Source organism: Xiphias gladius, chromosome 1 (assembly GCF_016859285.1).
Source record: "Xiphias gladius isolate SHS-SW01 ecotype Sanya breed wild chromosome 1, ASM1685928v1, whole genome shotgun sequence".
Lineage (NCBI taxonomy): Eukaryota > Metazoa > Chordata > Actinopteri > Istiophoriformes > Xiphiidae > Xiphias > Xiphias gladius.
The window spans coordinates 21,644,950-21,665,264 of record NC_053400.1 but is presented as its reverse complement, the minus strand read 5'-3'; the positions used below and the strand labels follow the sequence as shown (position 1 = coordinate 21,665,264).

At 38.4% G+C, this 20,315-nt stretch overlaps 2 protein-coding genes across 5 annotated transcripts; both read right to left on the bottom strand.

The window, feature by feature from the left end:
* Positions 1–301: 301 nt before the first annotated feature.
* Positions 302–6,102, bottom strand: eif3jb (eukaryotic translation initiation factor 3, subunit Jb). The gene is made up of 8 exons (XM_040135953.1): positions 5,988–6,102; positions 5,752–5,840; positions 3,582–3,639; positions 3,353–3,459; positions 3,144–3,240; positions 1,650–1,820; positions 1,460–1,533; positions 302–1,096 (listed from the first exon to the last, which is right to left on the bottom strand). Exons 1-8 carry the CDS (start codon positions 5,998–6,000, stop codon positions 968–970), a joined length of 738 nt encoding a protein of 245 aa, XP_039991887.1. The 5' UTR covers positions 6,001–6,102; the 3' UTR covers positions 302–967.
* A 1,531-nt stretch (positions 6,103–7,633) lies between these two features.
* On the bottom strand, positions 7,634–13,198 carry strc1 (stereocilin 1). Of its 4 annotated transcripts, none has more exons than XM_040135924.1 (6): positions 12,930–13,198; positions 12,242–12,384; positions 11,960–12,108; positions 11,663–11,760; positions 9,699–9,849; positions 7,634–8,402 (listed from the first exon to the last, which is right to left on the bottom strand). In XM_040135924.1, exons 1-6 carry the CDS (start codon positions 13,116–13,118, stop codon positions 8,293–8,295), a joined length of 840 nt encoding a protein of 279 aa, XP_039991858.1. In that variant the 5' UTR covers positions 13,119–13,198; the 3' UTR covers positions 7,634–8,292. The 4 variants fall into 4 exon arrangements, with proteins under 4 accessions (XP_039991858.1, XP_039991870.1, XP_039991865.1 ...); XM_040135936.1 differs by having other exon boundaries at positions 9,699–9,804; XM_040135931.1 differs by having other exon boundaries at positions 12,957–13,198.
* Between the last annotated feature and the right edge of the window lie 7,117 nt (positions 13,199–20,315).

The window sequence follows — 20,315 nt, the reverse complement described above, 5'->3', positions numbered from 1 at the left end:
GGTCAATTGCTAGAAAAGAAAAGGAGAAATGCACCCCTTTCAACTAACTGTAGCCCATATGAAGACATGGTGGGGTGAAGCCCATAAGCCCCCGCTCCTCATCACACTTGATACAAGCCTGCAGAAGCAATGATTAGGAGACCAGTTGTAGCAAGTTAATTCCCTTGCCTGATCCATACTTTTGCTGCATTAGTATAAATCAAATTAGTAAATTACTTTTGTCATGCACAAAAAATACGTATAAGCACTCTTTGCGCCAAATTTTCAAGGATATTCCAGAGATGTATCAAGAGAATGGCTGTGAGGTTTTAAAGTCACATTTATTATACTTGTCTATCCCTTTTATCTTACAATGAATGTCATGTGCTCTCCGTAAAATTACAACTACTACTTACATGTTGCATCAGTCTCAAAATCACCCAAAATGCAACCTTTCCAGAGATAAAGATGAATAATGCTGAATAATTGTTCTGCATTTGGCAACCAAAGTTATAGATACTATATACTTTCCTGTAAGAGAATCATCCACAGGTAAGTGAGACCTATAATATATACATGACATTCTGGTTAAAGAATTTGCATAGAACCTTGTGTTTCTATGTCACTACACTTATAACTGCAATACTGTATCTGCCATTTTGACAGGAGAAACATTTAATAAAAAATGAGCCCTGCAAAACTCAGACATCAGCAGTTACAATGTATTCTCCATTGAAGCTGGGTCACCCAACAGATACATGATCATGTGTGTTTGAGTCGAGGCTGAATGAGACAGAAAAGGCAATTCCATATGTATGAACATAAAGAGTTGGTGAGACTGGATGCTCCCTGGTATAGTCCCTCTGGTCACTGAAGCAAAATTAAGGGGGCAACACATAGTTCAGATGTTCCAGGATGGCACTGGACAGCATGAGAAGGTACAGCTGCATTTCTGAGGGTCGGGAGGGCAGTAGTGATGGAGCCAGTGTCACATGAAGTCCTCATAGTCTTGGGCGTAGCCCCCATCAAACTCTGCATAGTCAAGGTCGTCTCTCAGCTGTGCTTTCAAACCACCTCCAGGTATAACCCCTTTCTTCTTCTTCTTTCCTTTGTTTTGCTATATGGGCAAATAAAAGTCACTTAAAATGATAGAAATTATATATGAATACACATCTGCAGCAAAAGGGCTTTCTAATTTGATCTGAGACTTCTCTGGTTGAACGATGCAACAAACTAAATTATTAATGCGTATTCAGCTGATTTAACTGTTACATATTACACTGGAATTACCAAATATATGTATATTGATAAAAATTCAGTATAGAAACCACAGGAGTGTTAAAGAACAAACTAGTTGATTTCCACTCTGAGTACACATCAAGTGACTATGCAAGGTGAACAGCATCCCCTACTGAATAGGAACTACAGATCTGAATTAATAGATGAGTAAATATAAAAATACAAGCATGCGGTCACTCACTTTTTCTTGTTTCTGTTTTTCACTAAGTAGGACTGAAAGGGAATTACTGATTTTCTTCAAGTCATCTACTTCCACTGTAAGAGGAAGAAGAAAAAGAGTTATTGGTCAAGCATGTTTTGACTGACATTTTGAAGATGTGTAATAATGTATATTGTTTAATAAAAATGAGTGCAAAAGATGCTAGGCTTACATGAAATACAGAGTTCCCGAAACAATGAATCCAAGAAACTTGAATAATGCACAGATTTTTCAAACTGGGATATCTTTTCTTTCAGCAATTTTTCAAATTCTGTGAAGTCTTCTTTGGAGGACGGACACATGGTATCAATCCCAGTGACACTATTCGAAGTGCTGCTGACACCTGAAAAAATATTTAAAAAACAGTTTGATGTCTCCTAATGACATACAGAATCAAAGATGCAACGCCCTGCTTTTACATTGGACCTCCAGTATATTGCTAGTGTTTATACCAACAATCTAGCTGAAGGGTGTGAATCTCTGCTGAATGTTGAGGGTGCTGAGATTACAAAATAACAAAAAAACTGCAGTACAGAAAAGGCTGTTGTGGGCAAACTAGGTTTGTGGTAATTTAGAAACAGTGTCGCCATTACATAGTTTGTCCACCAGAGAGTACTGGCAAGTTGATTTTTCAACTGTAAACCGTCTCGCACAGATTGTGTTTTGGTCATAATTCTTTAAAATTTAAAAAAAAACCACCTGAGGGATCCATATCAAGATTTTTTATGTTATGATTGTTTAAAAACGTTTACTATTAGCTGATGTCATTAGCAGATTTTTTAAAACTCACAAATATCGATATCAGTATTTGTCTCAAAAGTCCAGCATCAGTCGGGCTATAAACCATATACTGTATGCACACTTGATTTTTGCCAACCCCTTCAGAACATGCTGAAGTTGTTCTGGTTTAACAACAGTTTGTTATGTATAGTACAGGGGAAGAACAGTTCTAGTGAAAAATGTCAGATGGTATTTATCATTTCTCAAAAAGCAACAGATTGTGGGAACACTGAGAATTTTTTTTAAGTATAGAGTTACTACAAAAACTAAACCTTACAGAGTAAAATAATTTATCAATTCATTTGTAATAACATTTTTTTTTTTTTAAATCCAAGCTTTGTTAAAGCATGTTTAAAGGTGATGAAACACAACTTACTGGAATGATACTTCATGATGCTTCTTTTTTTTTAGTAAAACCATACATATAAGGGACAGGCTAAGAAAATAATGGTGGGGGTTCAGAAATGCTTATATGTTTTGACAACCTGGTTACAAAGAGGGTTTTGCTGGTGAAGAAAAAATCCTTTAATATCTCAGAAAAGCATGTTATTTTTTGTCGGTCTTGAACACACAACCCGTGTCTACATACGGGGTACAGCTAAGCATGAATATGAGAGCAGGTTAAAATTAAAATGAATCATGAGTTGCAGTACATTGCATCTACAGTATGAACAACAGGATATCTCACTTTGAAAGTAGAAGACACCAAGGGAGCAATCAAGCAAAGACTTTAACAATCCAAGCACAAATTAAACATGAAATATAAATATAAGTTGCACATTCTCTTAAAAAGCTAGTTTCATGTACACAAAAAGTTTTGTATTTTGGAAGACTACTAAGCTTGTAAACTTTTTTTCTTTTTAACCCAAAGGTGATCCTGTCTTACCAAAAGCATCTTTTGCTAGCTCCAAATCTGCGGCTTCCTGTAATTTCTTCACTCTTAACTTCTCTTCAAGTTGTTCTTCAGGAGTGAGTACTTCTTGCTGTTGACAGATGCCACAAAGTCAAAATTAAAATATTGAAGATGACAGAGGGGACAATAGTTTTGTGTATTAGAGGAAAAAAACAAAAACAAAAACAAAACAAAAAACTCACTTTATCCTGCAGCTCTTTCTCCTTCAGTTCCTGTTGTTTTTTCTTTAACCGGTTTTCTTTCTCTTTGATCTTCTCACTTAACTTTTTCTTTTCAGAAACCTTTGTGTCTGAAGCTTAATATAATGGAATAAAATGTAAATTTGCAGAAAAAGATGGAAATTTAGCCACTGATTAACATGCAATACAATAAATCATGTTTATGTGGAACAGGTGGCAATTAAATAAATACCTGTTTTTTTCACCTCTGCTTTTTTCTCCTCATCATCATCCTCATCATCCCAGTTGTCCTGTGAAATCAAAAAAGGTGAGATAGTTGGCATTTTTGATTCAGGCTACACAGGCAAGCTGTGTAAAATCCATTACTTTGACAAATGTCAATTAATGTTATAAAAATAAATGAGCCGGTTGGAAAGTTTATACAATACATCTGAATAACAGAAACACCATCTAACACAAAAACAGCCCATAAGATACACTGATCAGATAAATGGCAAACAATACCCATAAACACCCATTTAACCATTCAATTTTACATACAAAGACCGATATCTACACCCATTGTCCTAATAATTCCAGCACTTAAGGATTTACAGCCTAAATCAACACAACTACACAACAGGTACAGTCCATGGGGATAGGGGCAACAAAAGTATGCAATGCTGTATGAATCCAAGTCCATCCAGACCAATACATACCCTAATACTAGGGATGGGTGATAATTTAATAACCTAATTTATCAAATTTTGGTGAAATCATGTCATCTCAGATGGTATTTTGTTGTTCGACAAATAATTGTTGTCAGATGAATGAAAATGTACAAGCTGTGATTGAAAACAAACAAAATCAGTTGTTAAAGTTTTTGTTGGACACATTTTAAGAAATTGTATTTTAATGGGGAACATTGCTTATTGCTTTTCAATTATTTTATGAGTGGTTTTGCATACACCTTCCATATTTTGATATAGGAAAACACATCAGCCCTACTTGATGCTGCCCTCAGAAAGCACCACTAGTGCTGGGGACTGATCCAAAAACCAAGTTCAAACATGCAGTTCATAGTCTGCCAAGTGATCAGTGGTGCACTGCACTCCAATAATATCCACATAATTGTTGTTAACCATTTAAATCCTATCCTTTAATTTCATTAATAATTACAGACCTTTCCCTCATTAATCTCTTATCTGGGGGGGAAAAAAATAAATAAAAATCAATACTTCACAAATTTTAAATGGAATAACTAACTCAACTTAAAACAGAGATTTACACACTACTCAATGAGCTTTGACAAGCAGCCTGTTGTGTGTGCATAGTGGAAATGCAAGCATACCTTAATACAATACACTTGGGATCACAAATTCAAATTAATTTGTGCAACTGACTGTGCTGGTCCTTGGATTGCCACAAGCATGCCACACAGTTTGTACTACGGACGACATGAAAGCATCAGGTCCTTTAGTTTGGGCACCATATGTGACAGAAACCTGAACAAATGAAGAGGCCTCTACCAGCACTTTCCCTGGGTCAATTGTCTGACGTTTCTGGACAGCGACCATGTCAACATTCAGGTAGTAACCACCTGTATAGCACCATCAATGGAACACCAGCCTCCTACAACACGCCTGGTGTAAAGTCGGAAACTTCTAGGCCTAGTTCGTGGCTCAGTTGAGTCATCAACCCAGATGATGATTTCATCTGATTGTGGCTAGAGTTGGTTAGCAAGCTAACGCCGCCTCATGTTGAACGTAACTAGCTGTGGGAATTCAGGACGGGACACAAATGCTAATCTCCTACGATCATTTAATGGAACCAACTTTGGACAAGGACGAGATAACCTTCCACATTAACCAAGTAGTCCAAACCACTTAAGTTAACGACGCTATCGTCGAAGTTACCTAACGGTAAAGCTCATTCTAGACGCAACCTGACAGGGGAGCTAGCGAGTTTGCTAGCTAAGTGGCCCGGGGAGAGGTTAGCTTCAAGCTACGTTATCCAAATTTAGCCCTGCTATCCAAGAATTACATCGCTGACTGTCGGCTTCAAAATAAAAACAAACAAAATTAGCGTCCAGAAGCTAAATTGAATCCCAACCCTCTACAACCGATGAAAACCGAGTAATAGCCTACCGTTAGCTAAACTGGAGTTACTACGGGCTGCCTGGTGGAGCCACATGAGTTAGCTATCAGCTAGCACTAAGCTAACACAGGCTCGGGGGTTGGGACTGACAGGCAGCCAGAGACCGCGGCGAAGCATGGCACCACAGCCGGGGCGACAGTCCTCCTACCCACCGAGAGCTTCAAACTCATCTGACCGGCTAACCGCTCGCTTAACGTTCACCTGACAAACGTTGGCTGCGTTAAATCCCTTCTCGGACCGCACTAGTGTCTGTCAGGTTAATTTACCTTAACATCTTCATCTTCGTCTTCGCCTTCCCATTTGTCCAGCGCTGCCGCCTTTTTAATCGGCTCCTCCGGCTCGAAGTTGTCAGCGTCTGTAAAAACGACAGCATGAAATTCGTTAGGCCAATCCACATTTAACGAGCGAATTTGACAATAACGGAGTGTTAGGCGCGTAAAACAAAGACTGTGTCAAAGCGGGTGATGTGCCGATAGCTATCCTTCCCAACTTAGTTTCTCACCCCAGTCCGCCATGTCGACTGTGTTGGTTATGTTTGACAAGCTCGCGGTGGAGTCAGTGCTGCAGCCCGCTGGCCACGTTCAGTAACAGCTCCCACCTCCTGGACGTCACCGTCGGCCTATCTAATGTCCTCACTGCCCCGGGACTACTTGAAGCAACACGACAGCCGTCAGGTACCCCCGGTATTTTTTTTATCTAATTAAGTAGTAAACATAAGGAGGGTGCTTGGGACAATGGGGCAACCCACAGGACAGAGTTGGTAGCATTTCATTCAGTGGCGGTCTCATTTACACTACGGCATATACAATGAGTCAACGTGTTGCCGTTTTTTTTTCCCTTACTTGGAATTTCACAAGTTTTATTTAACCTTGACTCATCTCAAAAATGTTCGAGATTCATTGCGTGATTGCCATTTCAGCATAGTTGATGGGAATCTGGTTTGGTGAGTTCACACAAAATTAGAACAAACAAAAACCTCACATCGCGTACAGTAACCACATATAAATAAGCGACTGAAAAATAGAAAAGTGATAGTAATAAATAGTTTCATAATTAAAACAAGCGTGTTCCCATGGGGATGCTATCAGTACCCCAAAACCAGCTATAATGTGTACCACTGTATGCATTACTGGGCACTAAAAGTAAAGAGAGGATGCTTTCAAAACTAATGCCATGAACGGTTTTTATTTATCAATCAACTTCTTACAAAGGACAGTAAACAGCAGTCAAATGGTGTGAACGCTCTTTGCCTTAAAGCAGCACCAATTCTCCCCGGTACACATGAGCACAGTTTTTCTTGGAACTTGTCAGGTGGGTTGTTGGAGAACCTGCTGCAGTTCTTCTGTGGACTTAGTCGGTCTCAGTGTCCTCTGTCTCTTCTGTCCCAGACTGACTCCATGACGTTGAGATCAGGGCTCCTTGGGGGCCAGACCATCTGTTGCAGGACTCCTTTTCCTTCTTGCCTCTTAAGATGGCTTCTTTATGACTCCAGCTGTAAGTCTGGGGTTGTTGTAATGCTGCAGAATGAAGTCGGGACCGATCAGACGGCTCCCTGATGGTACTGCATGATGGATATGAATCTTAACATCAAAAGTTTCTAAGACTTTTGCAGAGTAATATACAGTTCATACCCCTCACAGATAGGATTAAAACAGCACCTAAATTATTTAGGATTTGAAGAAACGAAGGCCTCAGCGTAAGTGCTGTTGCAGAACTTAGCTGTCCTGGTTCTGATACTTGACTCATCATTTTCATAAAGTCTTACAGATAAGCCCATAATTATAACATATAACTTACTATCCCATAATGTTTACTTAAAAAGACAAAAATCTGACCTCTATGAAATTTATATCTCGTGATTTTCACAAAGTATGTCTAAGTTATAATAAATGTAAGTTTATTTAATAGTTTGTTAATAACTTGGATGAAAGAGGTATGCTACAGCTTTCTTTTATAGTTGGGAGCTGTATGCCCACATAATGTAGACTGTCATACATAAACGTCATGCATTAATGAGTATTGTGTGAAGTTACTTTTGAACAATTCCACCAAGTGTGCATGAGTGTTAAAAACAGACAGAGTCGATCAGAGGCAGAGTGGTTCACTTTAATAATTAAATTTATATTTATGAGACCAGAAAGTGTGCACAACAATAGAAAACTCACAGCAAAATAAACAGAAGTTGACCAAAACTAATACAATCAGGTCTTATTGAGCATTATGAACCTGTTATCTAATCAAGATAACTCACAGTCGATATATAAATGTAGCAAAGATTAAAGCGCTTACTCTGACAAAAATATTATATAATTTCACAAAAATATATAACTTTGTGGGTTTGCAACACAACTTTGATTTGTTCATAATAACTGTATAATAACTATATTTAAATCTCTTAAGTGTCCGGGTTGCTTTTCTAGGTATGGCGTCACATCCCTGAGAAGGATACATTGGGACAGTAGGGATTCATACAGGTTTATCAAAATATAAATAAATAAGCCAAGTGTAATGAAAATAGTTCTATGGGTTTTAGTTAGACTTGGTGGATATATTGTTTATACGTTGAACATGTTTTGTTTTTCCTCTCTCTACTTTGAATTAAACTAGTCATTTGGTTCATCTAGTGCTTAATGTTGATATGTCAAATTGATAACTGCACAAAATAAATTACAGTCTCACTTAATACACTTTGTGGAAATCCTGAAGTGCTGCGTATTTCAAAGAGGTATGGTATTCCACAGATCAATGAGATCATCGTGGTTATGTGGGCGAGGAGGTGTCTCATGATCCAGCAGGGCTGAGTTGGGTCATGTGCCCGGGCAGATCGGGTCAGGGCAGGGCAGGACGATCAGCAGCATCAGCAGTCCCAGTACGAGACACAGAGGACTGTGGCTCAGCGCCAGGCCCAGTGACTTCCCTTCAGGAACACAGTGAAACCAATACAAATGTAGAGCCGTGCAAAATATGATCCCTACGGATTCTCTGTCTTTGTATATTATCACAAAAAAAAAAAACCAACAGTGAAATAAATTTTAGAGCATTTGACTACACTTTCTGAGCTTTTCATATAAAAAATAAACACTGTCACATCGTCTAGAATGACCTTCCAGTATAAGTGGTACATTTGAATAACGCAATAAATAGAAGAATACTCGACTCAAGTGAACCGTTTGTTTCTTGCTTTATAAAATGTACAACAATGATGCCCCAGAAAGCTCATATGAATTTCACAATTACTCTCAAGGTGAGTGTTGTTCGTTACTCAAGGACTGCTATAAAATAAACGTCTTACAAATTCTATGACTCCACAATCTCAGCCTTTCAAACAGGTATATAATTGTAATTAATTAATTAATTAAAGCAGGAGTTTTGCAATGCGTCCCAATTCTACACTACATACAAACCATGGTTTTGAGTATGAACTGTGTTTACACTTGAAAAAAAAAAATTCAGAAGCCTTATGTGTAGGATTTGCAAAACATCTGGCTCTAGAAACGTCTATAGTCACCCTGAGATTAAAGTGCTGAAATCATCAAATGGCAACAATTTTCATAAGGATTGTCTAACTTTTCTTGGAGTATTTATGCCATCAGAATAATTTGTTATCAGAAAGAGATTCTACAAGTATATTAAAATTCTACACATAGGTGATTTAAGTACACTCAAAGAGGTCTATATGCAGTCTAAATTTACTTGTTTTTTTTAGTATGCTGCCAAAACACGAAGGAAATACAGGGGCTACTTACAGCTGATAAGCATAATTAAAACAAATTGCAGATGATGGTGAGACAGCTCCAGGATGATCTCAGACAAGAAAACAAAAAATAAAATATTACATCTTTGGAAAAACATTTTGCTTTTTCCATGTAAAGTTTAATTTGGCAATAGGTTTCTAAAGTAGTGGCTGGAGTGATATCGGTCAGTGCACATCTTGCATCATTTTCCTTTGGAGGAAACATTAGAAATATTTATTTTATACTAACTTAAAAGACACAATATTATGAATATTAGTATATATATATATATATATATATATATATACTGTAGTGTATAGTATTAGTATGGAATTGGGACACAACTTTGGTTAGAGCTTTGAGGGAGGAAGCTCGTGTTCATCTGATAAACTGAATTTTGTGAAGAAAAATTAAGTAAGTTATGAAAATGACCCATCCTTACAATTGTTCACACGGTTTCAAATATTTCAGTGGTTTACCTCTGAAGTCTACAGGTCTGTTCTCCCAGGGTGTCAGCACCATAGCCAGCGCCGTCCTCTGAACATCTGACAGAGCAGAGAACTGCTCAGTAGTTACTGCAGCGGCCTGCTCATAGGAGAACATGCTGATCTGTCTGTGGTTTAATGCCACCTTGAGGAAATGTCAAAACCGACAGACACATAGAAACAGAGACCAGATGGGCAGAGATAAGACGAGACAACATATGGACTTGTTAAAATAAATTAGGATATTTGCAGGTCTTGAAAAGTCTGAAAAAACATTGGATATAGTTTCCTCAAAAAAGGCCAAACAATGTATTCAAAAGTCTTAATTTTTTTTTTTTTTGGTAAAATTTTTGCCTTGAATATTTTCACATGTACTGTCCTACAAAGGTAAAGACTCGTAATTATCAAAACAAAGAAGTTGATAAAAAGGTTTTGACATTTCTGTGTAACAGATAGAACGTTTATACCAGCTAATGCCCTCATTAATGAGCTTTAAGGCAACTTAGCCTTTTAAAATACACTGTCCCACCCGTTGGACACTTTGGCCTTGGTAGTGCCACTTCAGGTGTGTTTTGGACTGGACCGGACTCAATCTTTACACAATCTTGACAAATCATCCCTTATTTGAAAGCTCTAAGTCTCCTGATTCTATCTTTGCAAAGTATTTTAGGATCCCCATATTACAGCAACATCTGTTGACACAGAATTGGTTCTACTACCAGGGTACTAATAAGTTACCACTATAGGCCTTATATTTTGGTTGTAAAATTTAAAGTCTGTTCAGAGGTTAACTACATCAGTTCCGATAGAGTCAATTACTGCTATACTCAGGTAAACTAAGCTAGTTACCTTTGAACCAAACTTGTTTAGCTGTTTTTTTTTTTTTCGTTATTTTTTTTTTTTAACTTTCAAAATGAGATTTAGCTACTGTCTCATTAGTTATATGTTTAGAAACTGAATTCTTAAGATGCCTGGTCGTCATATTGTTCTATTTCAACTAGAAAGAGCTCAAGGAAAAAAACTATAATTAGCTTTTGCTAGGGCTAGCAGTAGTCTCCCTAGCTAGCTTTCACCTTATATAGGTCGCTCTCTTATTTTAGCTGTCTAGTTGGCTTTCTGTTACAGAGCTGTGGTTTATTTCACACTAACTGTATGCTGTTATGTTTTCAATGAAACTGTACATTTCTAAGGCATAATATTTTTCATATGGTAAAAAACAGATGTCAAAGTGTCTGATTGTGGTCTTCACTCAATTTTGACCAAATATGTATTACTACGTTTTGGCTTTGTATGACAGTAAAGGCAGTAATGTTAGTAAGGTTTCTGTATCAGGTTGTGGGTTGTTGGGAGGCCTTGCACCCAAAAGTGGGATGGTTCAACAGTGTTTGTGTGCGCAAGAGGCTGTTCAGTCCTTTTTTGTGGAGTTTCAGTCATCACCATCTGACCTGTAGCAATCGCTGTCACTGCAGCGACTCATAATGAAAAAGTGTCAATTTTAGCAAAAACTTAAATTAACTTAAATGAATGAATCAATTTTTAACCAGTTAATCCTTCCGTCTATTTTCTGCCGCTTATTTGGGTCCAGATCACATTCATTTAATTAATTATATCCTTAGGAATTATTGTTATATACTTCTGGGAAGTACTGAAAAAAATGTAATATAATTATATATAATTCTAGGTCATATTATCCCTAATTGTTTTCCATCATACTTTCATCCTTTGGCCTGTTTGACTAGATATTAAATTACATTCTGTGGGGTATTAAAAAGGTCTTAAAAAGTCTTAAGTTTAACCTGCCCAACCCTGCAGAAACCTTGATAAATGTACCAACATGAACATACCGAAAATCAAGATATTTTTTACCCCAGAGGAAAAACTTAATAAAAGAAATCTCTTAAATCATAATAGCTTATGCTGTGAATATTATTTTGTTGTTTTATTAAATGTAGACTTACATAAAACCGTTTAGGTGGTATCATTGAGATAGCCTTAGGCGAGATTCCTTCAATTTGCTCTTTCACCAAAGCAGACATGGCGAAGTCTGGGAGACCAGCTGTAAAAAGTGGAAAATGTTTCAGGTCGCCTGAGTCAAAAACACTAGCATGCAGCCACAAGAGAGAGACACAACACATTAAGAGGGTGCCAAGAAGACAAATAATAAAAATGAGATGACTTTAATGTAAGGTGGTGAGCACACATTTGCATGAGGCTGAGCTACAAACTATTAGGTAAAGACAGTGAATGAACCATACCTGCCAGAACTCCGATCTCAATGAAGACATCAGTTCCCCAGGAACTTATGGGTCCAAAAGCAAGGCTGTGGGTAAGCAGCCCAACAAGAGCATCCAGCTGCTCCTCTGAGCAGGACAGTGTCAGCTGACCCAGCCAGCGCACCGCCTTACTGCAGCCCCAAGAGGGAGACACAGCATGAGAAGAGAGTCAATTCAGATGTCACATATCAGGGGCTCAAAAAAAAAAAAAGAAAAAAAACTTATAAGAAGCATCTTTTGAAGTGTCCGTTGTTATTTGCACACCTGAACTCTACGGCATTGAAAGAGTTAATCTCTGTGGTTTTAGCTCCGCACACAATGTATCCCATTGCCACCAGCGTGCTGGAGTCAAGCTGGCTCGGACTCTGTTTGGTGGAGTTTAACACGGCGGTAAAGACTGCAGCCAGCTAGGGATGAAAACAAGAAACACATGCTCTTTTAACGTACACCCAGTTTATTAAGTACACCTAGCTAGAACTAATGCATTCGTATACAACAGCCCCTCCCTGTCATCCATGACACTTGTGGAACATCATTTGTTGTGTAATATCCCAGTTGTACCAGGGCTACTTGCCAAAAACTGCCATATTTATCAATTAAAAGTATTGGTTGTTCTTTTATGTACCGACTTCTGTCAATATCAAACAGGTTTGAAATTAAATTTTGTGTAGTTCTCACTAAACAGCTATAAGCCTAGAGCTGAATACTGGTGCATACTGTCTGAGATGTAGAAATCAATTTGCATCTGCCTCTTAATCAGAATTACAAATTCTCAGTGGTCACGGAATAATCCCAACTTTACACTCTGTTCTCAGAAAATACACATTTTTAAAGCTAAATATTTTACAAGGTAAAAAAAAAAATGTTAAAAACTCAGATTTTGGTCTTAACTCAAGTTTGACCACATATATATAGTAGTTAACATATCACATAAACATACTGTACTGCTCACATTAAGTGCTGTGGCCAAAGCAGCTACCTGTCTGTTGCTCCAGGCACTGACAGCACCCAGAGCCGAGATGCACCTCCGCTCAGTCAATCGGAGGCTGCTCAGCTCCTCTACAGTCAGTTCTATCGCTAGTCCACCCAGCTGAGGGATAACAGACTGGGAGAAGGAGGAGACGGGGCCGTATATCTTCATGAACCCATGTCATTCCAGAGGGACCGAGCAAAGACAGATCAGACACAAAGTATTAAGACCTGGACTGAGGACGGGAAACTACCCTGCACAGTCTTTAAAAAAAAAACCACATCTGAGACGTTCTTCAATGGATTGAAGTAGATTACAAATGAATCTCACCTGTTTGACCTTCTTGAGCACCTGGCTGCGTTGGTAGGATGCAAGGAATGGGTCGTGACCCATCAGCTCCAGGCAGTTGGAGAAGGCCGAAGAGGACATGCTTGTCAGACTGCTGGAGGTCCAGGCAGCGGGAGTTATTGTGTGCAGAATCTCACAGGTGGGAACCATAGGAATCGCTGGTAAAGGACACAGGCACAAATATCTGATTAGGAGATGCTGCTGACATACAGCATATGACTTAATGTGAAAATATTACATCAACAACTTCTATTATACATTAAAAATAGCTTTTTATTTTAATTTCATATAATTCATCTAATAAAATTTTTATTTTTATTTTTCTGTGCCCTCCCAAGAAATAGTTCTAGACGTACCCTCCATCAAAAAATTTAGTTTTTACATTTCCCATCTAACTTGTGGTATGAAAGTGAATAAGCCCATTTCCCAAAATGTTGAACTACCCCTTTAAATGACAGTCTGTTTGGTCAAAGGCTCTCCTGTAACTGCCTTGATTGAAGCTGCTGACAGATGGCATATTTCCCGAGACGCCAAACTATTCCTATAGAGAGTACCATTGCAGTTATTTTAAAGATTTTAGGAACCAAAGTGGTGCTCACGTGACAGAGGATTTATTTTGAGGAAGCCCAGGAAAAACTGGAGAACAAACTGCTGCTTTTGAAAAAATTTGATCCGCTCGTTCTTGTTCAGACAGTGGGTCCCCACATCCCCACGTTCCCACTGATGCTGGTTCATGAACAGCTTCTCTATATGCCCCAAAGTCACCAACGCCTGTGGGAACAAAAAACAACACAGGCATGCACGCGTACGGACACGGATACACACTGATGGTTTGTGGAAAACAGAAACTTCACCACCTGATCCTGACACCTACAGGAGATGTGACACCCGAGGGATTTATTTACGTGCCTTTATTGGCCGAGCCTGCCATGGTATCAAGTAACAATCCCAACGCCTCACTATGGATTTCTGGACATCGACTGAATCTGTTACAGAAGCGAGTTTTACATTTTCCTCAGTCTGAGGATCAAAGTGTCTAGTTTCAGGAGCAATTAAGATGCAGTACCAAGGTGAATCAAAATACAGCAGTCAACTCACCAGGGAAATCTCCTGCAGGCTGCTGTCAGGCAGGAAGAAGAGAAACCGGTCCACCTGACTGAGTGTTGTCTGGTTCCAGTTCTTGACCGGGCTGAGCGAAAACATGAGAACACTTCATCAACTTTCCTCAATTTCCTGCTACGGTAATAGTTGGTATGCAAACAGCTTTTTGTCATGTGACACCTCTCCCATATAATTTTGATATTTTTAATGTCCCCCCCCAACTGAAAACTTACATGTATTTCTCTCTAGGTTGAGGAAATTCCACAAACATTCTCTAAAAACCCCACTAGATAAACTCTAAATTGTACTGTAATCATTACGAGGCTGATTTCTTCAGTTTACTTAGTTGTATTTTCCAGTTTCTCTTGGAAAAAGAAACTGAAAATTTTGCTGTTTCGACTCCATTTTCATAATCTTAAAAATATAATATACGTAAACCTAAATTAACAAAACAAAAACCTCACCCACTTTTAATCCTTTGTATAACAAATTCTGGTTGAGCTGCAAATTTAAATGCTGTAAAAGAACTGTTCACATTTAAAACTTAATAAATTCATACAGCATGACTTTATTAAGCTTCTAATTTAAACTGAAGACCAATTATGTTATTTTATTTTTATCCGTTTTTTATTATTTGATATTTTTTATTATGAGTTTATGTATTTAATTTAATTTTCTTGTTTGATATTCTTATTTTTATAATTGAATTATTTAGCTTTTACTTTTACTTACTGGACACAGGCCCTGCATATATTATGGAATGGTTATACTGCATTGTTGTTTGTAAATTCATTGTTCAATAAAACACAAAATAATGGGATTTCGTAGCCCCAACATTACGAAATTTCAGCTTTGGGTAATAACGTTACCCAAAGGTAGCAGGTTCTTGCAGGATATGAGCCACAATGTCCATCTTGCTCATGTCATAGCAGAGCCCCAGAAGGAAATCCAGATTTTCAGTGAAGAAGCTGCGGTCCACCTGAACGAAAACCTCATCCACCACGAATGGTGCCATAATGCCCAGTGAACGAAACTCCTCCTCAGTGAACACCCCTGTGTACATGCCCTGTAGAGAAATAGTCCACGTCACTGATCACACAGCAAACAAGACAAACAACTAAAACTCTTCACTGTTGAACAATTATACAGTAAAGTTTCCGTTTTTTGAAACTCAAAATCTTGGCTTTCAATCTTCTTCTTGTTTCTTTCCCTTTTAACTTTTTAAAAATTTGAGAGGGATCAGTGTAGCTCTACTGACCATCCTCTGCACCATTTTGTCCACCAGCAGCTCCTGTTTTGTTCTGGGCAGCAAGAGAAAGTGATGAGGGTCCTGAGTAATCATCTTCCTCAAAGTGTCCATCATAGCTGTAGGGAACTTCTTAATAGTGCTCACCCTGCAAGTAACCAACACAAGACCAAATTATTAAGAGTATTTTTCCATATATTGTCAATAAATCTATAAATCACTACTCATACACTTCTGTTAAAACCTCTTAAAAATAATGATTTGCCAAGTCTTGTTTCTGGACAATGAGTTCATAAATCCCTTAGCCAAGTTTGACTAATAGCCTGCATGTTATTATATAAAATATATAAAATATATATATATAATATTATATTTTTTTTATTGGCAAACTGAAGACAAGAAAAAATGTATCATATATATCCATATAAACTATATAATATATATAGTTTGTCTTCTGGCAAACAGAGGACAAACTATTTCCGGGTGCTTTATTTTTTAATTGATCAAATATGACAAGTACACAAGGGTTTCTCATATCTTTCCTGCTAAGAAAGTACACATAGTGATTTTCCAGTGAAGGGTTCTGACATATAATTCTTATCTACTCATAATGAGATGAGCATGTCCCTGCAATCATTTTGAAATATCCGAAAGTTATGTGAACAGATCCAGTGTGGAGTGATTAATGCCAACTTGTGACTTACGGCATGGACAGAGCAATCTCAGCTCCAAGATCTTTAAGCAGTTCAGAGAAGAACTCCAACTGATACAGCTCCTCGATCACACACTTTTTCTATCCGGAAGAACAAAGACACATAACAATGGACATTTAGATATAGACATAGATATAGATTACATGCATTCTACAGATATGGTTAAAAGTGCTCGTAACCTTCCACTTAAAACAGAAAAAACACAATTTTCTCTGAAATATATTGAAACTAACAAAAGTAAATGACATCCGCTATCCTCTATTCCATATTTAATACAAGAGACACGGTGCTTTTGATTTTCCATGTAACATATTATTTTAAATTGTACATCAAATTAAAATGGCATGGACAAAAATACTGGGACAGTTAAACCCACCCTTTTGGCGCAATCACTGCAATCAAGCACTTTTTTTAGTTCTTAATGAGACTTCTACTTCTACCAACTCTTCTCAGTTGGCAGTTAATCCACACATCTTGAGCAAACTGCTCCAATTCTCTCAGAGTTGAAGGGAGACTTCTCCCAACTGCGAGTTTCAGTTTTATAGATGTTCAGTTGGATTAAGATCATGACTCATAACAGGCCACTTAAAACCGTTCCAGTGGTTTCTTCTCATCCATTCGTGGCTGCTCTTTGATGTATTGTATGTTTTGGGTCATTCTCCTGTTGGGGGAGCCAGGTTGGCTACGTTCCCATGAACCTCAAACAGCTTAATAATATCAGCAGCTTTGGTCAAAGGAACATCAAGCTGCTTGGAGATAGTCTTAGAGCCTTTACCTTGATCACGCTTGACCAGATTATTTTCTTCCTTATCTCCTCAGACAACTCTCCTCTTTTCTTCCTCTAGCCTAGGTTCAGTGTGGTTCAGACAATGATACCAAACAGCACAATGAGCACTTTTCTCTATTTAAATAGGCTAAATGACTGATTATTAGATGAGGACACTGCGTGATACTAATTGAAGACAACAGTCTGCTTGAAATATCACAACAATCTATTTATATATTACCACTTCTAAGTGGTACCGATCATTTTGTCAAGGCCATTTTAGAAGATCTTTGTAGAATGAGCAATAATTCAGCTCTATTCACAGCTTATTTATTTTATTCTGTGGCAAACCAAAGGCATGCTGGTATGCACGACAAAAGAGCTCTAAATTTCAACAATCTTCAGGAAGAATGGAGCCTTATTTCAATGACGTGTAAGAGCACCAACACTTCTGGCCACGTCTGTAAAAGAAAAAATGTTTCATGAGGTCAGATATCGTGTGGACAGTAGAATGGTAAGTTTACCAGTGAGGTGTGAAGAGGACCAGGCTGCTGTCTGAGGAAGGCCAGGATTCTTATCGCCGCCGAAGGTGAGGAATCAGCCTGAAAATGTTCCTTCAAGACGCTGCAGCTCACACCTTGACCCAGTGTTCCCAGGCTCCTGATTACATAAAGAGGTGAGTTTTAATATATAAATAAAAACTGAATTAATAGAGTGCTATCACGTGTACTACAGAGCTGCAAAATAATGCTACACATGTAAAAGAGACTGAGAATATTGAATCATCTTTTTTTTTTTTTTTTTAATTCAAACATTTTGGATACAGACAAGGAATGAGCACTTTTATCACACAAATGAATTGTACTTACAGAAAATTTTGATTGATTAGGTTTGGATCAGTATCAAGCACCTCTCTGAAAATTGCTTTAGCCTGAGGAAGAAAATGGAAAAAAAAAAAGTTGTGTTATATAGTTGTAACAACATGCTGTTTTATGCAGGTTTTGAGCTGCTTTCTTTCCCAGTTTTCACGACCAGAGACAAGGGCAATCTGATATTAGGACAGTTTTTGTCCGTGTTGTTTGTATTCACAGGCAAGTCCATTCACGTTTCAGTGGTGAAGGCGTCTTTGCTTTTGCTTCTCCATTTAATAATTTAGCAGCTAATCAGGATACTGTCATACGCACCTTCTCATGACAAACAGAGGAAGCACAAAGTGATCATAACACAAAGTAAAAGTCAAGGGGTCAGGGTTAGATGCTTTCACATATTCAAACACTGTAAATGTTTGTGAACTGACCAAAGACTTGATGGCCAATGGGAGCATAATATTTGTACATATTTAGCACCCTCTGATGGGGTCTCATGAGCTGGAAACGCATTTTTTTAAGAGTTACTGAGCAAAAAAGTTTGAATACCATGGCTTTTACAATGTGTGCTGATGCAAGATGGCTGTGAGATACCTGTTGTGTGTTCCAGGGTTTTGTGGATGCGGCGGTGATGTTGTTCGCAAGCAGACGAGTCCTGGGCAGGACACTGAGCAGGGGCGTGCAATAAAGCAAAGGCTCCACATCATCCAACCAACTCACCACTTCTGGGAAACCCTGCTCACAACAGAGGTAAGATATCAAAAGGGACAGTGTTGCAGTTGTCCTCTACAGATGAAAAAAACCACATAACTCTTGAAGTCTTTTACCGAAAGCTTAATGATCAGATATGAAATATACCAAGAGAAAATGAAAAGCTTTATTCTTTTAATTGCATTATATGCAGTTTATACCCAGTGTTTGAAGTGAGTGAAATTATGACAGTGACAAGATATTGTGTTCTAAATAATGTTATAATGTCTCTTATATGCTGTTCAGCTCAATTCTGCATATTATTGTACCCTAACTATTCGAATTTTATTTAGCTTTTTTCTTTACTCCAACAAAGCCAAACTGAAAACACTTCAAATGGAATCAGATATGAAAACTGAGATTTTCCCATAAAATTCTTCAAGTTAATTTGAAAGTGTCTCCCCACTCTTAGCTGTACCCATAGTTTGGTGGCGATAGCATTGGCTTGTGGCGGGTTGAGGCCTGGTGTGTGTTGGGCCATGGCAGGCAGAGATGACAGCAGCCTGTCAGAAGTAAGGGTCAACAAGGTCTCCGTCTTCATCCCCACAATGAGGGAGCCGAGCTCCTGCAGCTGGCCTGGAGCAGTCAGCTGGGCAGAGGGGAGGAAGGTGTGAGGGTCGGGGAGCAAAAATGCAGGCGGCATCTCTGAATTCACACTGTGATGTGTTTACAAAATGACTCACTGTGGTACTCGAAGACAGTTTGTCTACAATTACGGAAGCCTGAAAAAAATCCAGAATGAGAGCAAATGAATAAAAATAGATTGCCTTTTAAGTGGTCATTTTAACTGGTAATTCACTGGTACGTCATATGCTATGTATCTACTTGCTCCAGCTCTGAATCATGTTTATAGTAGGTGAAATAATCATATTTCAACATTACTGACATTAAATTCACCATATTCAAATTTCTGTCCTTATCATTACTTCACCATTTACTAGAATATAAAATAAAGTCCCGTGGACTTGAACAGCTCTTGTCCACACAACATTTTTGCCATGATGGATTTGCCAAACTGTATGTAAGTTTGAAGAGGTTAATCCCCCTCATACGCGATATGAGGTATGAAAGCAAGACCACAGCTGTGAGGCTGAGGTAAAAGCCAAAGGCTCCGGTTCACATGGTAGGGTAAAGTAAAGCTCAGGTCTTTGCTTCATGGGTCATCTCCAACGGGGGTCAGTGTACCAGAGACCGACTGCCTGTCAGCTGTCCCTTTAGGAGCTGCAAGCACCACCAGCTGCCAGGAAACCCTACCATGTACAACAAATAAGGGCTTGTGCAGTGAAAGGGACTGGGTGAACCCCCACTCACTGAAACCTGAACTTTATGTTATACAAGAGTCAGTTCACTATTAAAAAGTAAAAAAGTGTTAATGTTGAATGGCAAAAGAAACTGAGCTATCGCCGATGCCTGTGCTTCCCACTTCCTACATCTTCCACTGTACATTACGGGTGGAGTAGGCTTTTACCTGTGCAGGGCTGAATGAAACAGAGTTGAGGGCAGGGAGGACGGCGAGCAGCTGTGATGGCAGGAGGCCCTGCAGGAAATTCACACCCAACAGGGGCAGCAGGTGGGCGA